Below are 22113 nucleotides of genomic sequence, written 5' to 3' on the forward strand. Positions count from 1 at the left end.
GTTAGGCTGTATGAGTGTTGAGCTTTTCCACCCAGGGGTCGGCACGACTCCATGAGACCCAGCACCACTCGGCCAAGCCAAAGCGATGGCCCTGCTCTCCTCACAATTGCCACCTATTTGGGTTTTTGTCAGCAACTTTTTCTCTTTATTTTAAACCAAACTGTGGGTTGGGACCTGGAGGTGTAACCAGTGGCGGGTTTTGTTGCACGTTTTCCAGTGCGAGTTCATATTATATTATATTATGTGACCACTATATTTGATGTCCTGAAAACATAACTTGGCTTTAAAAATATTTTTACTGGATGCAGCAAAGTGGAGAAATGGTCATGTCCTTGGTTTCTTTTTGGAATGCACCAATATGTTAATTCTGTGATTATCTAATTTTCATCAAACAGTCATACAAGTTTGGGCACCCCTGGAAAATTTGTTAAAAGTAAGAAAAGGTGACTAAATTCTCTACAGAAAACCAACCTGGCTGTAAACATTTTTTGCACGTTTTAAAGCACAGGTTCTGTTTATCTCCTAATTTTAACATATAGGAGAAAAAACTTGTCACTATTCTGCAAAAGCCTTGTATCGCCATTTTTGCAGTTTTCACTTTTTGATATTATTTTATTTAAAATGCCAGTTGCCAATTTTCAAACTTGCATGATGAAATGGCCAAAAGAAATGCTCTAGTATTTTTACATTGGCTTTTGAAAGTAAAGTTTTATTTCTCATGCTAAGTTGTAGAAATGTTGTTTTGGAAAAGGTATTTGTTTTACATTACTGTGTATATCTTGGCCATCTAAGCAAACCGTGTTCCTTGACCTTAATGGGAACAACACCAAAAACAGGACTGGTGGTTGAGATGTTGTGGACGTTGTGAACTTGTTAGAACAAAGGTATGGTTTCTGGCTTTGCCTCCATTCTCCCCAGCCATCGCATTTGTTCAAATCTGCCAGAACACCTGATCACACCTGATTTAACTTGACTTAAACACTGATTAACCAAAAAAGGTAACGGTTAATAACGACCGATATTACTGGGCTTTAAGAGAAAATACTAAAATAGTGTGTTTGTTTAATTTGTGTGTGTTTTATATAGCTAGTGCTTTTATAATATACAAATAAATAAATATATACAAATTAGAGCTACACTATGTATTATTTCAGCATCGCCAACGCAATATGTGAATGCTCCATAGTCCCATCACAAGACATGCAATTTCACACAAGGCAAATTGAATCATGCACATCATGCTACAACTTGCTTGATACAAACGGAAAATGTAAGTTTCTAGGATGTGTCTACTCCAATTTTCCATGCACAGAGCATTATTAATATTATGACATGTTGGATTTTTGACTAAATTTACAAACATTTTTATAATATAAATGATATAAATATTTTTGACTTATACTTAAAATATACGTTACAGAACAACTAAATATCATGGTCTCATGGTTTTTCCAATATACTTTTTTTATTTCCCCAGATACGAATATTTGTGAGTTTACAAAATGTGTAATTTATTTTATATATATTTTTAACCAATATGCACCTAGACAGTTTATTTGTTAAGTGTGCCAATGTCCTCTAAACATTTTGCTCTTTTAGAATACAATAAATACCTTTTAAATAAAATGATCAGTCTGATTCAGTCATTAGTCAGCTGTTGATGCATTTCATAAAATCAGTAAATAATAATTAAAAATGCAATGAAGCAATGATATGCTAATACTGATATGATTCTATTATCATTTACATTCCTGATTTCTTTATATAGGTCCGGTCTCCTGATCTACTGAAGTATTTCTCTGGAATTCTTGACACGCACTTTGCACTTTTCTTACACTGCAGGATTTATTGCCGCAGTATGTCTTTTACTCTGTCCCTTTTTCGTTGATCTGCTGTTGCTCTGTTTGTCTGTCTGGTTGAATCCCCCACTGATCCGATTACCTCTGTGTCATCCGTGCTAACATCAGAAATGATCGTCCAAAGCGTTTTCCTTCTCTTCCCCAGCGCGTCCGCACCGTGCCTTTCTCACCACTTTCAGCATTGATCGATGGACGCTCCGTCAAGTCAGGACTTTGCCAATGGATCATTTGTGACAGGAGCAAAGTGCACTGCAAGGCATGTGATGACAGATTAAGAATCAGTACCTTTCAGAGCTTACTCCCTGCTCTCTACTTTCAGTGCTTCTTATCAGGGTTGCGAGGGGATCTAGCCAACAGCTTTGTTTGTTGGTTAAAATGATGGATGGATGCTTTGTCTATGAATAAGAGGGTCCAAAGCTTTAATTCAAAGTTCCACTGAACCAGTGGGAGAGTTGTCCTCTCACTTCTGGAGAATGTGGAGTTAAGCGTCTTCTCCATTACAACAGATGAAAGGCTGAAGTTATTGGAACTGTCTCCTGGCCTAGTGCCCCGCCTCTCAGTTCTGTACAAGGAGCACATTACATTAGTCCAGAGATTCAAAGTTTCTTTCAGATCATGCAAGGCACAGCCTGAACCCTGAATACTTGCTGCGTTGTGAATGAACGCTCTACCATCGGATCAAGTACAGAAGGTGGAGAGACGTAGGCTATGTTCCTATTGCTAGGCAAATCCATTTTTCTTTTTTTTGCTGTAATGTGGCAGATGCTCCATAAACACTGCAATAGCAGTGCATGGAAGCTTAGCAAGTTATCTTTGCAACAACTTTTGCACCTACATACTCCATGCATAGACACCAACAATGCATTAGGTGTATAACAAAGAGCCATATGGAATTCAGTTTGTCTGCATCATTCATAACATTAAAAACTACCTACCTGTTATATTGCATTATATTGTTCTATTGTGTAGATCCCCCTCATGCCGCCAAAACAACTGGCCTTTCGACACATGGACACCTCAAGACGTCTGAAAGACCTTAGCAGCAGACCTTTTAAGAGGTGGATCCTCCACAGCTCACAGCAGTGAACCTTGAGCACCCAGACCTACCTGATGTTTTGGAGATGCTCTGACCCAGTTATCTAGCCATCACAATTTGATCCTTGTCAAAGTCACATCTCTTTACAGGTGAAACAAGACAATCCGTGTTCTTCCTCTCACCTGTCAGCATTTTTAATGTAATGGCTGGTTGCTGTGTGGTGCACTGTTTGGAGGTAGCTGTAGTTTCTTAAATCCAATCGTACAGTAAGGAGCCATTTGGAATTTAGCATATGTGGTTCATTCACAGTGATTTAGTTGTTAGTTCACACTAATACTGGGATGTAGAAAGGGATTACTTACCCACAAGAATGGCAACTTTTAAAGTAGTAAAAATCGGAACTGAATGCATTAGTGGAATGCATTGCACCCTGATGATGAATAATTTAGCCATGTACTTTTTGACATCGGTCAGTGCTGCTTATACTGTTCACTCAACTAAAGCGGCATTAGCTGAAAGTGAAAAGTGGACATGGATTCATGTACATCAGACATATCTATAAGTCCTTATTATAAATTACGCCTGTCTCTTCCATTAAAGCACTATACATAGCATTTGTACCTTAAAATAACAGCTTCAAAATCATGTTGATGCTCAGTCCACTGACTTGTGAAGGAGAACAGCTTCTCGATCATTGGTATTCTGGGCTTGGCACGCTGCTAACTGTGCTATGTAGCTTTGGTGAAGTGGACAGAACAACAGGCTTGCAAGAACTAAAGTATTTTGTGTAAAACCATGGAATATTACACTACTGCAGATGATGCTACTACAGCCTGAGTGATGCTTTCACTCTCAGTGACAGTTCTGTATCGCTGCTTGTCCAGAAATGCATGACCGCAAATGACACTTTTTGACTGTAGGGGAAATACCAATTCTTGCATAATGCTGCTTTAAGCTTACCGTTCCCTATCAATTTGCTTTAGAAAATGTAGGCAGATGAGAGGTGTGGGTTGTGTGAGACCCTAGAGCTGAGTGAATTCTCTAGATGTCTTTGATAAGTAATTGTAGAGATACTCATCAGTGGGTGTAATTTGTTAATGCCCCAGGCAGACTGAATGAGGAGTATGTAGGTCTATATCAATCCTTTCTCCATGGTATTCCTTTTGTGCTCATGCTGGCTTGATTTGTCTAAGCGTTACTGCATCAAATGAGAAGTTCTCTCCGGGTTTTCTCTGCATCGTAGTTCAGCAAACGTATTTGCAGTAGTTGTTGACTCGTCTTCACTCCTTGCATCAAGGGGCAGGTCGAACCCTCCTTGACATTTCGCATTGATTTTTGTCTTCTGTGTGCTGCGTCATGTTTAATTCGTCTTCAGTAACTTGAGCTTGTACTACTTCACCTTGCTCACCAAGCACATATAGGATGGTTACCACTGATAATTGAATGCGAATGATTAAGCATTTCAGTGTTTTGTTGTAGAAATGATTGGGCACAAGTACAGTACAGTTTTCATTGCAGAAACTGAACAATTATAACGCCTTACCCTTTTGTTTACAATCTTCTGTGGAAACCACAGTCAATGACTGTGACACAATGACTATTTTTAGGTCTATTTTTAGATTGTTTATAGCTTTGGATAGTTTATAGCTTTGCGTAAGGTCATTGTTTTGCCCTAGGGTATCTAGCTTTGCAGTCTGTCAGTATGTTCTCAGGTAAACCAGTTTTGAGAACAACATTTAAACATGTAATCCTCAATGTGGCCGAGTTCTTGAAAGCCCTGCGTGGAACATTGTAAATGCTGTTATGTTTAAAAGTTAAGTTGTATTATGTATGTTAAGTGTGTTATTAGGTGGTAGCGGCCTTAATTTTGAAAATCATACAAAGGATGCTTTTCTTAGAAAAACATGCAGCAGAGGTTAATTAGTTATGAATGTTGTACTCCAAGGGTCTAGTGTTTATGACTTAAAAAAAAAAAAAAAAATAAATTGAGATTGAACAGATTTTCCTTCTTTTTTGTACTCTAAACTGGATGCTTTACTGTTTATATATCTACAGTCAAACATTTTTGGTACCCATTGTTTAGATTTATGTTACTGTAAATCATTAAAGTGAGATTAGATGAAATATCATTTCCAACAAACTTGTGCTTTGGGACGGTCTCCTTTTGTTCATTTTGCCTAAATTGTTAAAGAAATGTCTGATCTCAGCTTGAATGCCACTGTATCTATCTAGCTATCTGTCTCTGCTATCTGTCTATCTGTCTCTTACTTGCTCCTGTTCACTCTGTAGTTATATATTATTAATAATAATACACTTTCGTTTTTAAAGTAGATATTTGCGCACTAGACTGGCTTATCATTTTGCAACTAATAACCATGAAGAAATGTATTCAACATTTCATCTTGTTCTCTGGTTAAATTAATGTCCCACTCACATCTCACAAAAAAGGCACACAGAATTGTTATAATGAATTAACGAAATGGAAGTGAAATTATTCTCGTTTGGACTTGCCTGGAATTGTATCTAGACAGTCAGTGTGGGATGTGTCTGCACACATGGATTTGGTGTAATGAGCAGAAAATCATGACAGTGTGTTTATAATGATTCTACTGTGGCATCAAACTTAGCTGATCCTCACCATTAACCACTCCACTCGAAAGGCCTTCCACCACGAATGCTTCCAATTAGAAATCTGAGTGGTTAGTGGATCGGTTAGTGTTTCAGCGTTTATATAAAGTAATTGAGATCAGATACATGTAGACAGATGGATGTAATTTCTCGTGATATGCATCTATCACCGTTTAACAGCTTCAGTAACAGCTTCCCAATACTCAGAAGCTGTTGTGGTGTCATTCCTTTGGTTCTTACTCCACACCTTTTGAGCAAGTTTAATTGGAGAGACAACCGCATTGTATCTGGGACCCCATAATACAATTTAGGAGCCAGATAAATTATACATTGATCTCTTTACAGTGTTTATCATTTGTAAAGTCTGTTATAGTGTAACAGTGTTAAACATTGTGTGTGTAATATATGCATGCACACACACACACACGGTACAAAAAATGCTGCATTGTGTCTTTTTAAGACGCTGTCTTTTGGAATAACTTTTTGCAAGCTGTTACACCAGCGTTTTGTAGTGGTATGAAAAATACATAGTAGAGTGGGGATGGTTGTAATAGTAGTACTAGTAGTGGTGGTGGTAGTGAAGGTAACGTTAGTAGAAATAGTAGTATTAATAAAAGTAGTATGAGTGGTAGAATTGGTGGTGATGGTCATAGTAATAGTAGTAGTGTGGGGGGGTAGTATTGATGATGGAGGCAACAGTTCCTTCACTCTCTTGCAGAGAATCGAACCACTGACCTTCTGGTTCCAAGCTTACTTCTCTAATCTTTAGGCCATGGCTCTCTAACTACTTTCGAGATTTGTAAATCTCTTGAAAGTCTTGAAAGGCTTTATGTAGGTGTTATGTAGCTTTGGGAACCCGGCCTAAGTGAAGTGTGTGACCTTTAATTCCCTTTTTAACCCTGAAGACTAGCTTTCGGCACCTTTAGAATCTGCATTAGGGTGTGAAGCGCCATCCTCAAGGTTTGGGGGCCAGTTTTTTGGATGCCCTTGGGAATGAGGGTCCAAGCTTCGACACAACTCCTCTCATCTGAGCTATTGGGCGGGCTCCAGGATTCTCTGCCAGCTCCAGCAGAAGAGCACGCTGCTAGCCTGGCTGGACTTCTGACAGGATCCTGAGGGAGGGGGAGGGGAGTGCAGAGGCAGAGTGACGGCGAGAAAAAGAAACTAGAAGACATGGAAGAAAGGGAGAGGCGCAGCGTGAATGAGCAAATATATCACTCTTTCTTCTGCCTCGGATGCACCTGCGCAGGGACAGGGAGGTTGATGTTTAATTCTGCACGACATCGTCCTCTTCATTTCCCTAGATGTCATTGCCGTTTGGCAGCTCCAACTCATCAGTCTAAAATAATGCGCTCAAGTTTGTCTGTTTTCAGCAAAGGCACAGAATCCCAGGTGGAATGCAGCTTCTCCATTATTCATCCAGTGCAGTCCAGTGAGTTTACAGCCTCTGATTTGTTCAGTATGAATAAATTGTTTTTCTCCAGAGCAGGTCAATGAAGTGGTTTCCATCACAGGCACCTCACCTCGATCGTCATTATGGCTCCATTAGCTTGGAGACCATTTTAAGCCATGATCCTTTTTTGTTTTATTGATCAGTGTTGCCTCGAATAGCAGAGACTTGGTTCAACCTGTAGTCTAAAGCATTCAAGCTTTATTTATAGGCACTCAATCAGTAGGCAGATGCAATGATATGACCCCTTTACCAAGGCCACCACTGTTCAAAACCACCATCGAGCATTGAATGACCTACTGTACTAAAGCTGACGTTACCAATGTCAGCCTTTCACTTTTGTCAATTTGTCACTGGATTGCAACTGAACTAGCATAACTTATAGCAGAGGAAATATGTTGTGTCTGAAGCCCAACTGATTCATTGATTTACCAATAAAATTGGCCAGTATCATGCATGTCAATAGCATAGGTCAGATCCTAGTCATGTCCACTGTTTTAGCAAAGAGTGATGTCCACTGTTTTAGCAAAGAGTGTTCTGTTTATTCCCTACTCTGCTGCAGTGACTTTGACACCATGGTTTCAAGACTTTAATGTTTCCTGACACTTTGTCCTATCCTGTCGTCTTTGCCAAACAGGCCCACATTGAACATGTGACACAGCAAATTACAAAAAGGTGCTCAAGCAACGATGATGCTTTGTGACCATTGCCATGGCAATGGCCTCTGTGACGGGGCAAGAGTGGTGGCGGGTGTTAAACGCTTTGGTCAGCCCCCTTACCGTAGTCAATGTACACACATTCACAAGCAAACATGCATCTGAATACCTGAATATGTGATTACAAAGAGCAGCATCTCAGATATGTAGGTCCCAATGCAGCTTCTCCAAATATAGGTTGAGCTTGTACTTGTGTTTTGTGTGGGGGTGTGTGATGGGTAGCTGATACACAGCTTATTTAAACCTGATATTCTCAGCATATCTGTAATGTTTTATTGGGAAATGACCATGAAGTATAGACATGAAGTATAGCTCAAGCACGGCAATCTGAGTAATGGATCGTGACCGTCTGAACAAGCCTGTCTATAAGCTGGTCAGAGAAATAAAAAACATCTGTCTAATTTACATGCAGTACGTAAATACTGTGCCTTGCAAAAAGATTCAACCTCATTAGCTCACCTGACTCTCAATTTTACCTGTGAGTTATTAGGAAGGATCACCTTTTCTAGAGTAAAGAGGCCTTCAATTCCATTGGTGTACCAAGTACCATTGATAAGAAAGCTATATCATACCAACTAGGCACTACTTTGACTACGCTTCAAAGCAAGAAACCTGCCGTTAGGGAAGCCACGAAGAGACCAGCAATCTCTTTGATGGAACTGCAGGGTTCAGTGTCTGAGACTGGCGTGAAGCTGCACCAGTTAACAATATTAAGACCTCTAAATACAACTTGCTGATATCAGAGGGCAAGAAAGAAGAATTAGTTGCTTAAGTTTAAGTTTAGCAATGTTTTAAAAGGGAAATCAAGCCAACCTGGACAAACCAGTCTACTAAATGTGTCTGAAAACGGCTGAAAACGCTCCTGAGACCCTTTACTCGACTTTGTGCTCTCAGGTATATCGTTTTTATTGCCAGCACTTGTGTCTTTAGCTGGGCAGTTAGTTAACAGCAGCAGCACTTTCCTGTCTGCGCTACTTGCTGCTACCCCTTCCAACCTCCTGGTAATAATCCCTGCATACTGCTGTAATACTTTGTGGCAGTATGAAAAAAGTACAGGGGTGGGATTTTAGGCTGTGTAGATGTTTTCTCCGTCTTGTTAAAATTAAAGGACAGCAGATGGATGGAGCAAATTACAGGGACAGTCTGCAAGACAACATGCTGCAGTCTGCTAAAACCCTAAAGCTTGAGAGGAATTTCACCTTTCAGCAGGACTGTGATCCCAAGCACATGGCCAAACTATACAGGAATGGTTAAATAACAAAAAGTTGAACCTTCTGCTGTGTCCAAGCCAAGTCCAGTTCTTAATCCGATTGAGAATCTGTACTGTTTGGAGGAAAAATGTGCTCCACAAGCATCATGCAAGCAGCCTGGAACAAATCTGCCAAAAAGGTGCAAGTCCCAAACCGTGAGTAAGGCAGATAGAAACCCACCCCGACAGATTTAACAGCAAACGGTGCTACTTCCAAATGGAAGTCTGAAGAGGTTGAACACTTCCACAAGCCTGATTTTTCGGATCTGCTGACAAAGTCAATTTATTTTAAGAGCATATTGGTATCAGTGTGTTCTTTGTAATACAGACAACCAACCTGTAACTACTGACCTGTTTTAGATGTTCATCTAAAGCGAAGCATTTCGGTTATAAATGACTAATAAATGGCAAAAAACAGATCGGAGGCAATGGTTCAAGCCAACTCAAAGAACTATTTGGATGCTAATGTGGCTCGTTGCACTGTTTAAGCATCCTTCACATTGTTGGAAAACCTTTTTTCAAAGTGCTTCTTTATAGAACCTTTTAAAAATATAGTGCCTATATTGCACCAAAAAGGGTTCCACCATCATTACATCAAGTCTATGCAGATTTCTCTAATGCAAATCTATTATATAGCATTACAGCTATTGACTCCTAAGGGTAAGCTGTCATTACCTTTCAGACACACACACACACACATCGCTTGCATGTGACCTCTCAGTTTCTCAGTTTCTAGTTACGTGACACACAGATATACATTTCAGAGACCGTAGTCCCACTGCAGACAGGCAGCCTGACAGGCGCCTGCACACGCACACACACATGGTGTCCCTGTGGAGACTGTACTCCCTGATGAGTCACCCTTTTTCTTGCTGTTAGCTCATCAAGCTTTGGCCGTGGGACCATACTGTCACCAACTCGGCCAGTATCACAGCCTACAAAATGCCTCTCTCGCTTACACTGGCCTGCCGCTAGCCTCGTTAGAGCTAACCTCCTTTCACACTAATGAAGAGCTGCAGACCAAGCTCCTGGAAACGGTGCAGTTCTCCCTGACCCTGCCGCTGATTACCCGGTCTCTGTCTGACCAGCTGCTGCGGCTTTCAGGGCCTGACCACTAGAAGCAGTTACAGCGTAGAGAGAGAGAGAGAGAGAGGGAGAGAGGGAGCAGTCTAGGTACATGGAGTTGAACTGGGGATAGTGTTAATTGATGTGATTTAGACGCACAGTAGAGAAGCACTGACTGTGATATGCAATGTGGATTTGTTGGCTTTTGGTATGGGGTGACTTGTAATCCTGCTTTCTGCGTACGTTACATTCAGCATAGGTTTTTGGATAGTCTTTGACCGTGATTTATCGGCTTATGAGTGCAGCAATCATGTTTTTTGGCATGGCCTTTCCACCACATTGGTACTGTGCAAAAAGATCCTTGTAATTATTTCATATTATATGTGCGTGTTTTAAAGGTGGTCACATGACCATGACAGAAGTGGCACAGGATAATAAATGTTTTGGCAGTTTTGCAATACAAAACTGTAATTTAGCTTTAAAAATACAGTCTTGCAAATGATTGGCCTCCCCTGCTCAAATTATATATGGTGTTGATTTTCTAAGTGAAAATACTCCACATCCTCTACAGGGAACACGCTGCACTTTTCAAAGCATAATTACTGTTTATTTGCTTAATTTAACTTATTCCCCCCGAAAGAAATAAAAAAACAGCGTACAGTGACATTGTACCTCTTTTCCACAAGTTAACACAGTTCCCTGGGGTCTTAAATAAATGGCTGGACATGCTTTGGTCAAAATACCTCAAGAATCAGGCACCACAGCACCCTTGTCCCTGATTTCACCAACTAGTTAACATTTACTTCACCTTGAGTTCACATCTCGCACTCTCTGTCTCCCGCATCTCTCTCACATGCTTGCTTACACTTGCTCTCACTATTCCAGCTGTAGTCTGTAATTCCTATTTTTCTGTCCTTCAGGTTTTAATGTACTCAAATCAAGAAAATTTGTTGCCGGCCATGGGGGTTCAGATGGGGGCAGGTATAATTTTCAGGTGATTTGTAATTGAGTATGTCAAGCCAAATTTGAAAGCCATGTTGAGTGCACTGGTTTCAGTCATTTCAGTGTTGGTTGTTGGTTGGTGCCAAATTACATGAGCACAAGCACTGAAAATGTAAGCCGTGAGATGAAATTGTCTTAATTTTACCATGAATTAGTAAAAGTAAAACTCAAAATCATTTTTTGGCCATTGTTTATGTAGCATCATGCAGTGGTTTTTTCATCACTTGTCTTAGTGTTAACGATGTCATGTATTTGTTTTTTTGTTTTTTTTATGCTGTGGTCCTCCATGTTATGGAGGTTGGAGAGCAGTGGTGTGGAAGGCAGACTGAGTAAACACGCTGGATCTTCATCTTCCTTTGTGGAGCCAGCCTGATTCAATTAGCATGCTTCACAGAATGTGCACTCTCACTTATGTCCTTTCAGAGCAAGATAAATGCTTGTAAAATTGTAAAATGCACTTAGATTATGATAACAAATATCTCCTTGTCTTGCATCTCTGTCTTGCGCATTCTTGCTTTCTCACTCCCTCGCGCTCTCCCTTCTCTCTCACACCCTTTCTCTCTCTATTGTGGTTCACATATTTTAGCCAGTAACCAAAATCATTATGGCCTGATGATTGGATCAGACGATTGCAGGAGAAATATGTCTCGCAGTGCTTTGCATACTGCTGCATATGGGGTCGCGTTTCCTATTCTAACCCCAGTCCACCATTTAAAGTCGAGACAATGGGCACGCAATTGTCAGTGCAAGAAGGGTGCCTGATCCACTGAGTGTGTAAAATATCATTTAATGATATCATTTATGTAAATATCATTTACTGGCAGATTTGTGGGGGCTTTTCCCTCAATGTCATCATCAACATTTAAATCAGGAATGACAGACAGTACTTTTGCTCTAAGCTTTTCTTACACGCTGGCTTGTGTGAGTCAGGGCTTAGATGTTTAAAATGAGGATCACAGGCCATTCCTCAAGGGAGAGTATGAATGAGTGGGCATGAACAAGTTTCTCTAATGATTGCAACGCCATTTAGGATTCTAACAAGCAGACATAAAATAGACACACAAACACCTCAATAAGTAATAAGGTAGTAAAAAGTCGGTAATTGTTGGAGGCGGTTTGGAGACGTGCACACATACTACCACAAAAAGTAGAGGATGGAATGCGGCATAGGCACAGACGGAGGCTTTGTTTGCAGCTTCTCTAAAGCAAGTGGGGTTAAGAGTCTGTTTGGACAGAGCGTGTACTAAGACCGTATTTGTGGGCGTTGGTGCCTCAGATTAGAATGGCTCTGGCACATGTAGTGGAGTCTTAAATTAAACCACTGCAGCAGTGAGTATCCGGTAATAACACAATGCCTGCAGGGCTTATATTTGAAAGGAATGGAGTAATTTATATATTATATATAAATATATATATATTTTTTTTTTCTTGTTAATAATGTAGCATATTTGATATTTGTCATCAGATGTTCCACATCTTAAATGCATAAAACTGATTCACCCCTCCTCTCTTTGGTTTTTATGCAAAATAGCAAGCAGCACTGAATCTTTAACTCAAGTAAAATAATGAAATCTTGATTCAATTATTATTTGTTTCTGAGCTAACAGCTTTTAATGTTTCATGAGGTCTCTCTATAAAATGGCATGTTTTTCTATTTAACATTTTCTGTAATTTTACGGGATGTGCAATGAAAAACAGCCATTGTCCTCTCATAAATAACTTCACAATTACTGCACAATTAATCTGACAGTGAAGCAATTACATTCTAGAGCTGCTCCAGAATTAACAGGAACTGGTCATTACTGTCCGCATATTAACAGCATTCCTTATTTTTGCATGCTCCCTGGTAAAGCTGGAGACTTTACTCACTGTAGCTGTGCTGTTTGTGTTGGTGTTTGCTTGAGCCTGTCCATAAAAGCACAGCCAGTTGCTGTCCTGCAACAGCAGTAAGCGTTTAACTGCTGTGGGCTGTGAGAAAACGGGGCTTTTTGATTGACTATTGCAACTCCCTGTGGGGTTATGTGTGTGTTTCACCTATAGAAATCAAAATGCTGCGTACAAAGATGTATGCAAATGTTTCGGCACCCCTGGGAAAAGTAAAATTGTGTCCGTGCAAATGTTTACATGCTTAATTTGTAGTTTAATGTCCTTATGCAACGTTATGCAGCATTTTACTTTAAAATAGCAGCTTCAAAATCTTGTTGATGCTCCACTGGTTTGACTGTTATAGGAAGAAAAGTGCCACTGTCATTGCTACTTTAGGTTCAACATGCCGCTAACTGCAGTATGTAACGCTAGTAAAGTGTTTATGTAGTTCTCGCGAGCATTATCCTGCCCGAAGAGTCTCATTTGTGTGATATCTGGTAATATTACTCTACCACCTCCGTTCTCATGCTTCTTTCAGCTCCTACAGAAAAGTGTGTCCTTTAGTGGTGGTTCAAAGGATATATTATACTTCTTGCCTGTAAGGGGAGACCAGGAGCAAGAAATGGCAACAATGAATAGTGGTTGGTGTGGCCCAACAGATAACACCACTAAATGCCAGTGAGCTACAATGCAATTTGGGAGACTGGGGTTCGATTCCCGGTCTGGGTGACTATGCTGCGCTACACCACTAAGAATCCTTGGGCAAGACTCCTATCATTACATTGGCCCACCTCTGTAATACAAGTAATCCTGTAAGTCGCTCTGGATAAGAGCGTCAGCTAAATGCTATAAATGTAAAAATAAATTGTCATTTTGACGTGCAAAAGTTTGGACACCCAACCAGGGGTCTGAACTGAATAAACCTGTTAGGCCTTAACTGATTCATTAGGACTGGCAGGTGAAGAATTGTCAGCTGATGATGATTCTGCATTATAATAATGTTTCAAACTCTTCAGACCTTGTGCTCACACTCAATGGGCTAATGGGCTATTCTGAGCAGCTAATCTATGGCTGTTCTAACCAGGGAAGGTTATAAAACATTTCAAACATTTCCAGCTTGCAGTGTCCATCAGAAATGCCAATAAGAACCATTACTTAATGGCAGCTGTGGAAGTAATGGCAAGATCTAGGGCTCCAAGTGGCTCAGAGGGTTGCAAGTTCAGATCCTGAGCACAATTGGCCATGCTCTCTCAGAGTGGGTAGATGGCGCTTTGTCCCTTCATCACTCGTGAAGTGAGCTGGGCTGGGTACCCGGTACAGCCTGTGTGCAGCCTGTGTGCAGCCTGTGTGCAGCCTGTGTGCAGCCTGTGTGCAGCCTGTGTGCAGCCTGTGTGCAGCCTGTGTGCAGCCTGGCGATTGTGTGTCTGGGGCAGTTTGAAAAGAGGCGGTGGATGACCCTCCTAATGTCGAGAGCATTGCTAGTGCGGGGGGGCGGGGGGGCTAGGAATGGGTGGGTTAACTGGCTGTACCAAATTAGGAGAAAAAGGGGAACAATTAAAAGAAAGAAGAAAAAAAAGTAATGGCAAGATCTAAAATGCCAAAATGGCAAAGAAGTGGACAGAAGACCAGCAGAAAGGTTTAACAGACACAGGAGTAGTGGTAATTAGATCTGGATTGAGATCACCGTACTTGTATACATTTTCAGTTCTGTTTGTCAGCACCGTTGAATTGCACATTTAATCCTTCCTCTTTATTCGACCATCTCCCACTCGTGTTTGGTTTTGTACAGAACAGCCTTTCCTTCCTGTTGGTGGGTATATTTCTCTTCCCATCTCAACCCCCTCCCCCTTCTCTCTGCCCACTGTGTTTCTCCTGGTGTGGTCACTCAGGCTTATCTGTGTGAAGATGGCAGCCACTTGGCACCTCTCCTCTCATGGGGAGGGTAATGCTGATCCAGCTTTTCTAAGACAAACTGCAAAAACCACCATTAGCTGCCTGAGATCAGTAAGGGTGCACAGCAATGGCGGATAATGGTTAAACATTTAAATACTCAGCATCGAACAGCCATTTAGATTTGATTTAACTTTCAAACTAATGTTTAAGGACTTATTGAAGTTGTATTTACTTACTGATGCTTTAGTGTTGCTGTACTAGTGCACAACAATATCTGAATTCTGTTCATTTTACTGCCTTTTATAATTCTTTAGAAATAATTTTTTGTCTGTTCAATGCAAATCCAGGTGGGTTTAGTTTGTGTAAATTGTATAAATGCTGTTCAGTTGTTTACTGCTAAGCACTTTATTTTAAACTATTTATCTTGGTAGTATGTAGGGCTGGGTGATATGGTAAAAATACTACATCATACATGTAACCACAGACTAAATACATCAGTAACGTCAGATTGTTAAAAACTACTACTCAGATTCTCTCCCACTCTGAATACAGTGATTTCTGTTCAACATCTCCTGCATTTTATCCAATTGAACCAGTCTAATTACAATAATTACACTTTGTAATGAAATTGTTGAGATCAGTTGATCTGTGTTCTTCAAGCACTAACAATATCCTCGATATGCCTAGAAAAGCATATTCTCTATCACAATAACAAAATTGATCGTCATATTGCCTAGCTCTAGTAGTATGTGTGTTTTTGCTGTTGAATACATGATGTATAATAAGAAGAGATGCAACTAAACATGAATGCAGTCAAAAGTAAATTTCTTTTTAAGTAGTTTAACTAATTGAATTAGATTGAACATATTTTGGCTCCTGGACCCAAATGCATGATTTGTTAAATTCCACCATCAGCACATTTGATTTAACAAGCAAATATTGATTAACCAAACTAAATAATTACAGACAGTACTGTGGATAGCTTTTTAAATAATTAGGTGATCACATTGTCATACATAAAATTACATAAGTAATAATAATTATTATTATGATTATTATTATTTATTTCTGTGGGTTTTTTGTTGGGTTTTTTTACACGTTCCACTGAAAAGAGTAGGTTTGTTAGAAGACTCTACTGTACACTATGTACGTGGAAAAATCTCATATTGGCGTCAGTCCGGAATTCCCATATCCGTGCATCCCTAGAGATGTGTAAAAGAGCAGATTTGCTCATGCAGCTTGAAATTCAGCCACTTTTGCCAGTAACATTTACGCGAGGTGCCAGGCGAGGGCCCACATGGAAGGCAGCCAGGCGAGAAGAGAGATGCTCCCAAAGCCCTTTCTTGAATAATTCCTCTTCCAGGTGCTGTCTGTGTGTGTGTCTGCGTGCGGATTCCCCACCTCTATTTCTCCTCTAGCTACAATGACTGAGTGTGATGGCAGTTTGGTGTGAAATGGTGGCGCGTGTCCTGGTTGTCATTGAGGAGAGAAGTCTTGCTTTTGTACTCTTTGCAGTGGTGGCAGTCGTACACTCAAAGTGCTGGATTAAAGACAGCTTAATTCAGGCCATTTACACAACCACTGCTAGGTCACTATTCAACAGAGCATACCCTGGGTTATGCCTACCCAGCATCACTGGATTGTATACCCAACATGCTGGTTGTCTAGTTTTTTGTTTTTTTTTATGATTATTATTATTTTATTTTGTACTATTTTAATGTAATATTATATTAAGTTAACTGAATTTCTACTTAGTCTTATGTAACATGGTGTTTGTAACACGAATACTGCTTAAATAAATAATCACACAAAATAATCAAATGCTTCTTATCTGCTTATATATTCAGATAATGACCAAATATAATAAAATGGGCTACAACCAAAAGTAACCCTTGAATGCTAACATTATGCAATCCTGCCAGTACCACAATAGCTTAATACCTACATTGCTGCTTGAGAAACAAGGTCCCCTCAGGTACTGTTAATTATTCTGTCTTACTTTTTCAACTTATGTTAATTGATAGTGACCATTACCCAATTGGCATAGTTGTGGAAATAAGCCAGCAGAATGACCCAGTGTTTCTTTTGCATCAGAAAAGTGCATTAAAAAAGCTTAGACTTTAGTATAGTTTGGCACTGAATTCTAAGTGTAGACAAAAAACACAATACACCAAGCTTTTTGGCAGACAATGGGGGGTGGGGTCCCAAAAAAATAACATTTTAACTAATTATAATCAATTGTAAACTTCAACTGTTATGCTATGTATACCCGAGCTGTGTCCTTTGAACCTCAAGGCAGCGTAAGCGGTAGGCTGGCACACAGTTTCCTCCTCTTTTTATTTATTTAATTTATGTTGTTTTTTTGGGGTGGAAGCTTCGCTTTTGAAGGCTGCTTCTGTCGCACCTCCATTTAACTAATGAAATCCCATGGTACAGGTTCCGGGAAGAAAGGTGGGACAAAAGTAAAGTGGGAGTGGTTTGCCATTAGGCATAGTGGTTTGTGATCTACTTGAGGATTTGTTTGACAAAGGCTGTCATGCTGCGCAAAGGAAATGCTGTTTCCTATAAACTTGTTCCATTTGCTGATTTCCACAGCTAGGTCTTCTATTGTTCCTTTCATGAATGAAACTGACTGTTGAAAATGGCTGATAATTATACTTAGTCATCGAGTAATCATAGGCCAAAACACTGGAAAAACTAAACAACCTAACTGAACAATGACGAACCATGTAAGATTTCCTCCAAAAAAAATGTTGCATTTAAGTGTTTAATGAAAAATAGAAAAACCCATTAAAAAGCAGTCTGTCCATCAGACTCTTACTGTAAGAGAGAGCGTTAGCAGAATTTAAAATGCATTGTACAGTTTGCAGACAAATCATTGTGAATATGTTGAAAATGCTGTGTTATCAGATTTAACTGTATGTGTATGTGTAGCTCTGTCTGAGGCTTATTAGGAACATCCTGCTGTTAACCATTGCCGAAAGTTTCCATTTAGTCCCTCTCAGTGTCTGTGTGTCATCACCGAAGCTGCCACCAAACCTTCTGAGTAGGGATTTTTTATTATGCTGTACGAGTCAAGCGGGCATCTTTCTCTGAACCTGAATCTCATGCTCTCACCTGCTGGGCTCTGGTAGGAGTCTACAGTCTGGCAGGAGTAGCAGGCTGCTTCTTGGCCAGAGCTTCTGGAAAGTTCCCCACGGGAAATATCTAGAGCGTTTCAGCTTAAACTGGTTACTGCACGTCATGACCATAAGTGTAAATCCACTGTGTGTGCTGTCATTTGGCTGCATGGCATGAGCAGTTTGTTTCTTCATTATTAATATGGAAGAAAAAATATCGAGAAGTATTGAGGGAAAAAATAGAATCTAAGTCCACATGAGTCAGATGCACGTTTTCATTAGGTACCATGGTGTGTTTGACTGTAGCACATTGTGTCTCTAAGCTTGCTGAGAGTTTTCACTGGATGATGGGTGGGGTAGTGGGAGGGGCATGTGAAACAGAATATTATTGATTAATATGTTTTCATGTAGGACACACCTTCCAATGAATGTGTTCTGCTTCTTTAAGTTGCACCCATTGCTGACACGGATGATCCAGCATCCCGACCTGACTACCGTATTTGTCACTCAATACAATCAAATCCTCACAGCAATGCTACAAAATCTTCCAGCCTTCTCCTGGATAGGGTTATACCATCACTTTTTGGTCAAAGGCTTTTCTGCTTCTGTCTTTGCAGTGCAAGCTGCTGTAGGTACACGTGTAACTTTCTCTGCCATTCCTACAAACCCAGCTTGCTAACTTTTAGGTGTATTTAGGTCTTTATGACTGACAGGAATGTAAGGCATGCAGGCTATCCAATCATTTCAACCGGTCAAAATGAAATAACTGGATGCAGGTTTTCCCATCCTGTGGCCTTCAGATTGCGCTTATTTTTCTAATTGTTTTGATTGCTGTCAGAATGCCAATATTAGCTGTAATTATAACATAATTATTCACACTTAAAATATTGCTTATGTTTCTCATTCTTACCAGACAGAAGTTTCGACTGTGAATGTATAGATATGCTTTGTCTGTTTTAAATGGTAATTATTAAACATTTGTGTATGAATTTCACTCGGGAATGATGTGATGTCATTACTCCATGGCAACAGGGTTTGAATCATAAATTTGCTTGAAGAATGAGTTCTGTGTCCTTCACTGCAAATTCCTAATGCCAGCTAAATATTTCAGCTGTTAAAAAGAAATGCATCAAACACTCCGTCGCTGAGAACTGCTGCTACGTATCATTTAAAAAGGCAGGATAAAAAAAAGGGCATTTTTCCTCCGGGGTCCTTTCAGCAAATCAAATCACCTCATGCTGATACCGTGAAAAGGAAATCAAATTATGTTGAGCGTTCACCTAGCTGTCCTAACATAGCTAAAGGCGAGGTTTGCTACTCCTTCCAGACGCACAGGTACTCCGGCAGAGAGAGCTCAGATGTATTCTGAAGGGTTTCTAAGTCTGACATTTTTTTCAACACATTATTTTTTCAAACTTGTTGTGTTATTTATTTATTTGCTCGTTTGTTTATTTATTTATTTATTCATTTGAAAGGCAATGGCCCTGTAGAGCATGATCTAGATTGGAAGACTCTTGGATGCAGTTACATCTTGTTCTTCTTGTTCAAGGGCACTTGTTCAGCTTGCCTCCAAGCATCCCGATGAAGGCAGAGTACATTTAGCTCAGTTTCTCTCATTTGAACAGTATCAACTAGTTTTCTTTTCCTGTCTTTGCGCACTGTTAATTAATGTCACTACATTCAATGCAGCAGCCATAAATCACTTTCAGCTTCAGCAAATTATTCAGCAGAGGCTCAGCAGATGCGTGTTTTCCCCAGTAGGCGTCCATTGCTGATATTCATTCTCTGTATGTGTGTGTATGTGTGTGTAGAGAGAAACGTGGAGAGTCTTCAGCAGGCCCTGCATCAGTCAGTCTTCCTGTCGGCCATGTCTGCTCACCCGGGTCGTGACCTGCCGCTGTGCTGGGAGCAACACTGTAAACTTCTGCCAGGAGTGGCCGGTGTGCAGGCCAGCCGTGTGGCCGACTGGACAGTGGAGGAGGTATGCAAGTCCACATTTATCTACAGTTCACTCTGGTCTGATCGTTAACTCTCTAACTCAGTTATAGATGAACACAGTCTAACAAAACTAATGGCACAAACAGTTGTACTGTTCTTGGTTTTTTATTAAGAATTGAGCAAACATCCAAAGTGCAGGCTAGAAAAAGTAAGTAAACCCTTCTATTTATAGTAACACTAGCAATTTACCTTAAAATTGCAGCTTTAAAATCTTTTTCACAGGTCATGCCATAGCATCTTCATAGGGTTACGGTCAGGATTCTTAACTCTAAAAACTTTTTTCAGTTCTTCATTTACTTGAGCACTTCCTCCAGTGATCACAATGTGTCCTAGCCCTAAAGCAGCAAAGCAGCCTAAGACCATGATGCTCCCTCCATCATGCTTTACAGTTGGGGTGAGGTTTTTGGCAGAATGCAGTATTTTTCCTGCCAACAAACTGTTGTACATTTGTGCTTAAAGAAGTTCTAATTTTGTCTCACCTGTCTATAGAACATTTTCTCAGAAGCATTGTGGGGATCCCGGTGGTCGCCACCATCCAGATGTTTTTTTCCCACACCTTCTAGGGAGATTTGTAGTTTGTAGAAGTTTCTCCATTTTCTAACCAATTAATTAATGTACATTTAGGTCTTTAGCAAGGCTTTCAATGGCTTTATCCAGCCTTTTCTCGTCTCCAACAAACCATCTAAGGTCTTGTGAAATTTGTTTGTATCAAGGCATTGTTCACACTAACTAATCCTTCTTGAGATGAGCAGATTTGTCAGGTATTGTGAGCCTTTAGTCAGTGGGTACCTGTGAACGCCTCACTTCTAATCTCATCATTAATTTAAACACCTTTTGCTAGTTAGCTCTTGGAAAAGCCATTAACACAGGGGTTCACTTACTTTTTGTAGCCTGCCCTGTGGATGTTTACTCAGTGTGCTCAATAAAAGACATAACCTGTTTGTGCTATTAGTTCATTTACATAATGACTAGACTACATTTTATTAGTAATCAGTACAGAAATACAGGTTCTTCCAAAGAGTTCATTTTTTTTATGCAGCTGCATCTTGAGTTTTATCGCCTGATATGCCAAGTTTTATTTCTGCTCTATAATCTTGCTGTTGAATTGCTGTTCAGATTGGTTTGTTCTTGTTTTACGCATAACTGAGGAACAAGGCAAAGAGACATCGTGCCTTTGTAGCTGTAATTATGTAACTCACTGAAATATACCTTTATTTGCAACCGTTTCAACAACTAAAAAGTGTTAGAAACTGCTTTAATCCCTTTTAAAAGAGCTCATTAATTCACAGCTTTACACTACAGTTAAGAGAGAGAAAGTTGGAAGAAGTTGTTGATGGGTAATTAGGACATTTTTTGACAAATCTGTGTTGAAAAACGCCCGTAACGTTTGCACCAATTAGTAGTCTTTTCTTGCCCTGTTGTCATCTAAGCGTTTCTTGTGACTTTTGGAATCTCTTGTAGTTGCTGCATGTCTGTAATTAAAGCCCCATTCTAGCATCATCGGGACTGCAGGCTTTTTGAAGAAGAAACCACAATGCTCTGAGCTTGCGTAGCAGGTTCTCAGCTGCTGATGCTTTATCCTGGAGCGGTTGAACAGTTATTGTGTAGTATAGCTAGAATTATCTGTCAGATCCTGGGGGTTTTCAAAGATCAATCAGGCTTGAGTCAGTTGCTTTAAGTTTTTTAGTTTGTTACTACCAGTCTACCACTCTACCACTTTTAATGCAACTTGACCTGCATTTGCATTTGGGGCAGTGGTGGCTCAGCGGTTAGAGCTACTGATGACATGGTTGTGTGTTCGATAGCTGGGCTCAGCAAGCTGCCACTGTTGGACCCTTGAGCAAGGCCCCTAACCCTCTCTGCTCCCCAGGTGCTGTAGAGATGGCTGCCCACCACTCCGGGCAGGTGTGGTTACTATATCCCTGTTTGGTTTGTGTGTGTGCACGTGTGTGCGTGCATGTGCGTGTTTGCTCACTTCATGGATGGGATAAAGGTGGAGGCCTTTAGCAACACTAATGGTGAATATGGTTGTCTTGTCTTTAATGCCTTAAGCAGTTTTTAACCGGTCATGCTGGAAGTCAGTCATGTTGCTGGAAGGGAGCTTAAGATGACTATAAGATGATAGGAAGGATTCTGGATGAATCTGCACTAGCCGACAGGTTTTATTTGGTCTCTAGTCAGTGGTGTTTGGACAGAATTTTGACCCCAGTCAAGTTGGATCAGACCTGGGAA

General features: G+C 40.3%; 1 protein-coding gene across 1 annotated transcript in view; it reads left to right on the forward strand.

Annotated features, from left to right (window-relative positions):
* LOC140556285 (lethal(3)malignant brain tumor-like protein 4) overlaps nucleotides 1–22113 on the forward strand; it is a 102867-nt gene that overhangs the window by 72655 nt on the left and 8099 nt on the right. Inside the window, 1 exon segment of the mRNA XM_072680020.1 lies at nucleotides 19695–19864. Within this exon segment, the coding sequence (XP_072536121.1) occupies nucleotides 19695–19864 (170 nt within the window).

This window comes from Salminus brasiliensis, chromosome 5 (assembly GCF_030463535.1).
Source record: "Salminus brasiliensis chromosome 5, fSalBra1.hap2, whole genome shotgun sequence".
Lineage (NCBI taxonomy): Eukaryota > Metazoa > Chordata > Actinopteri > Characiformes > Bryconidae > Salminus > Salminus brasiliensis.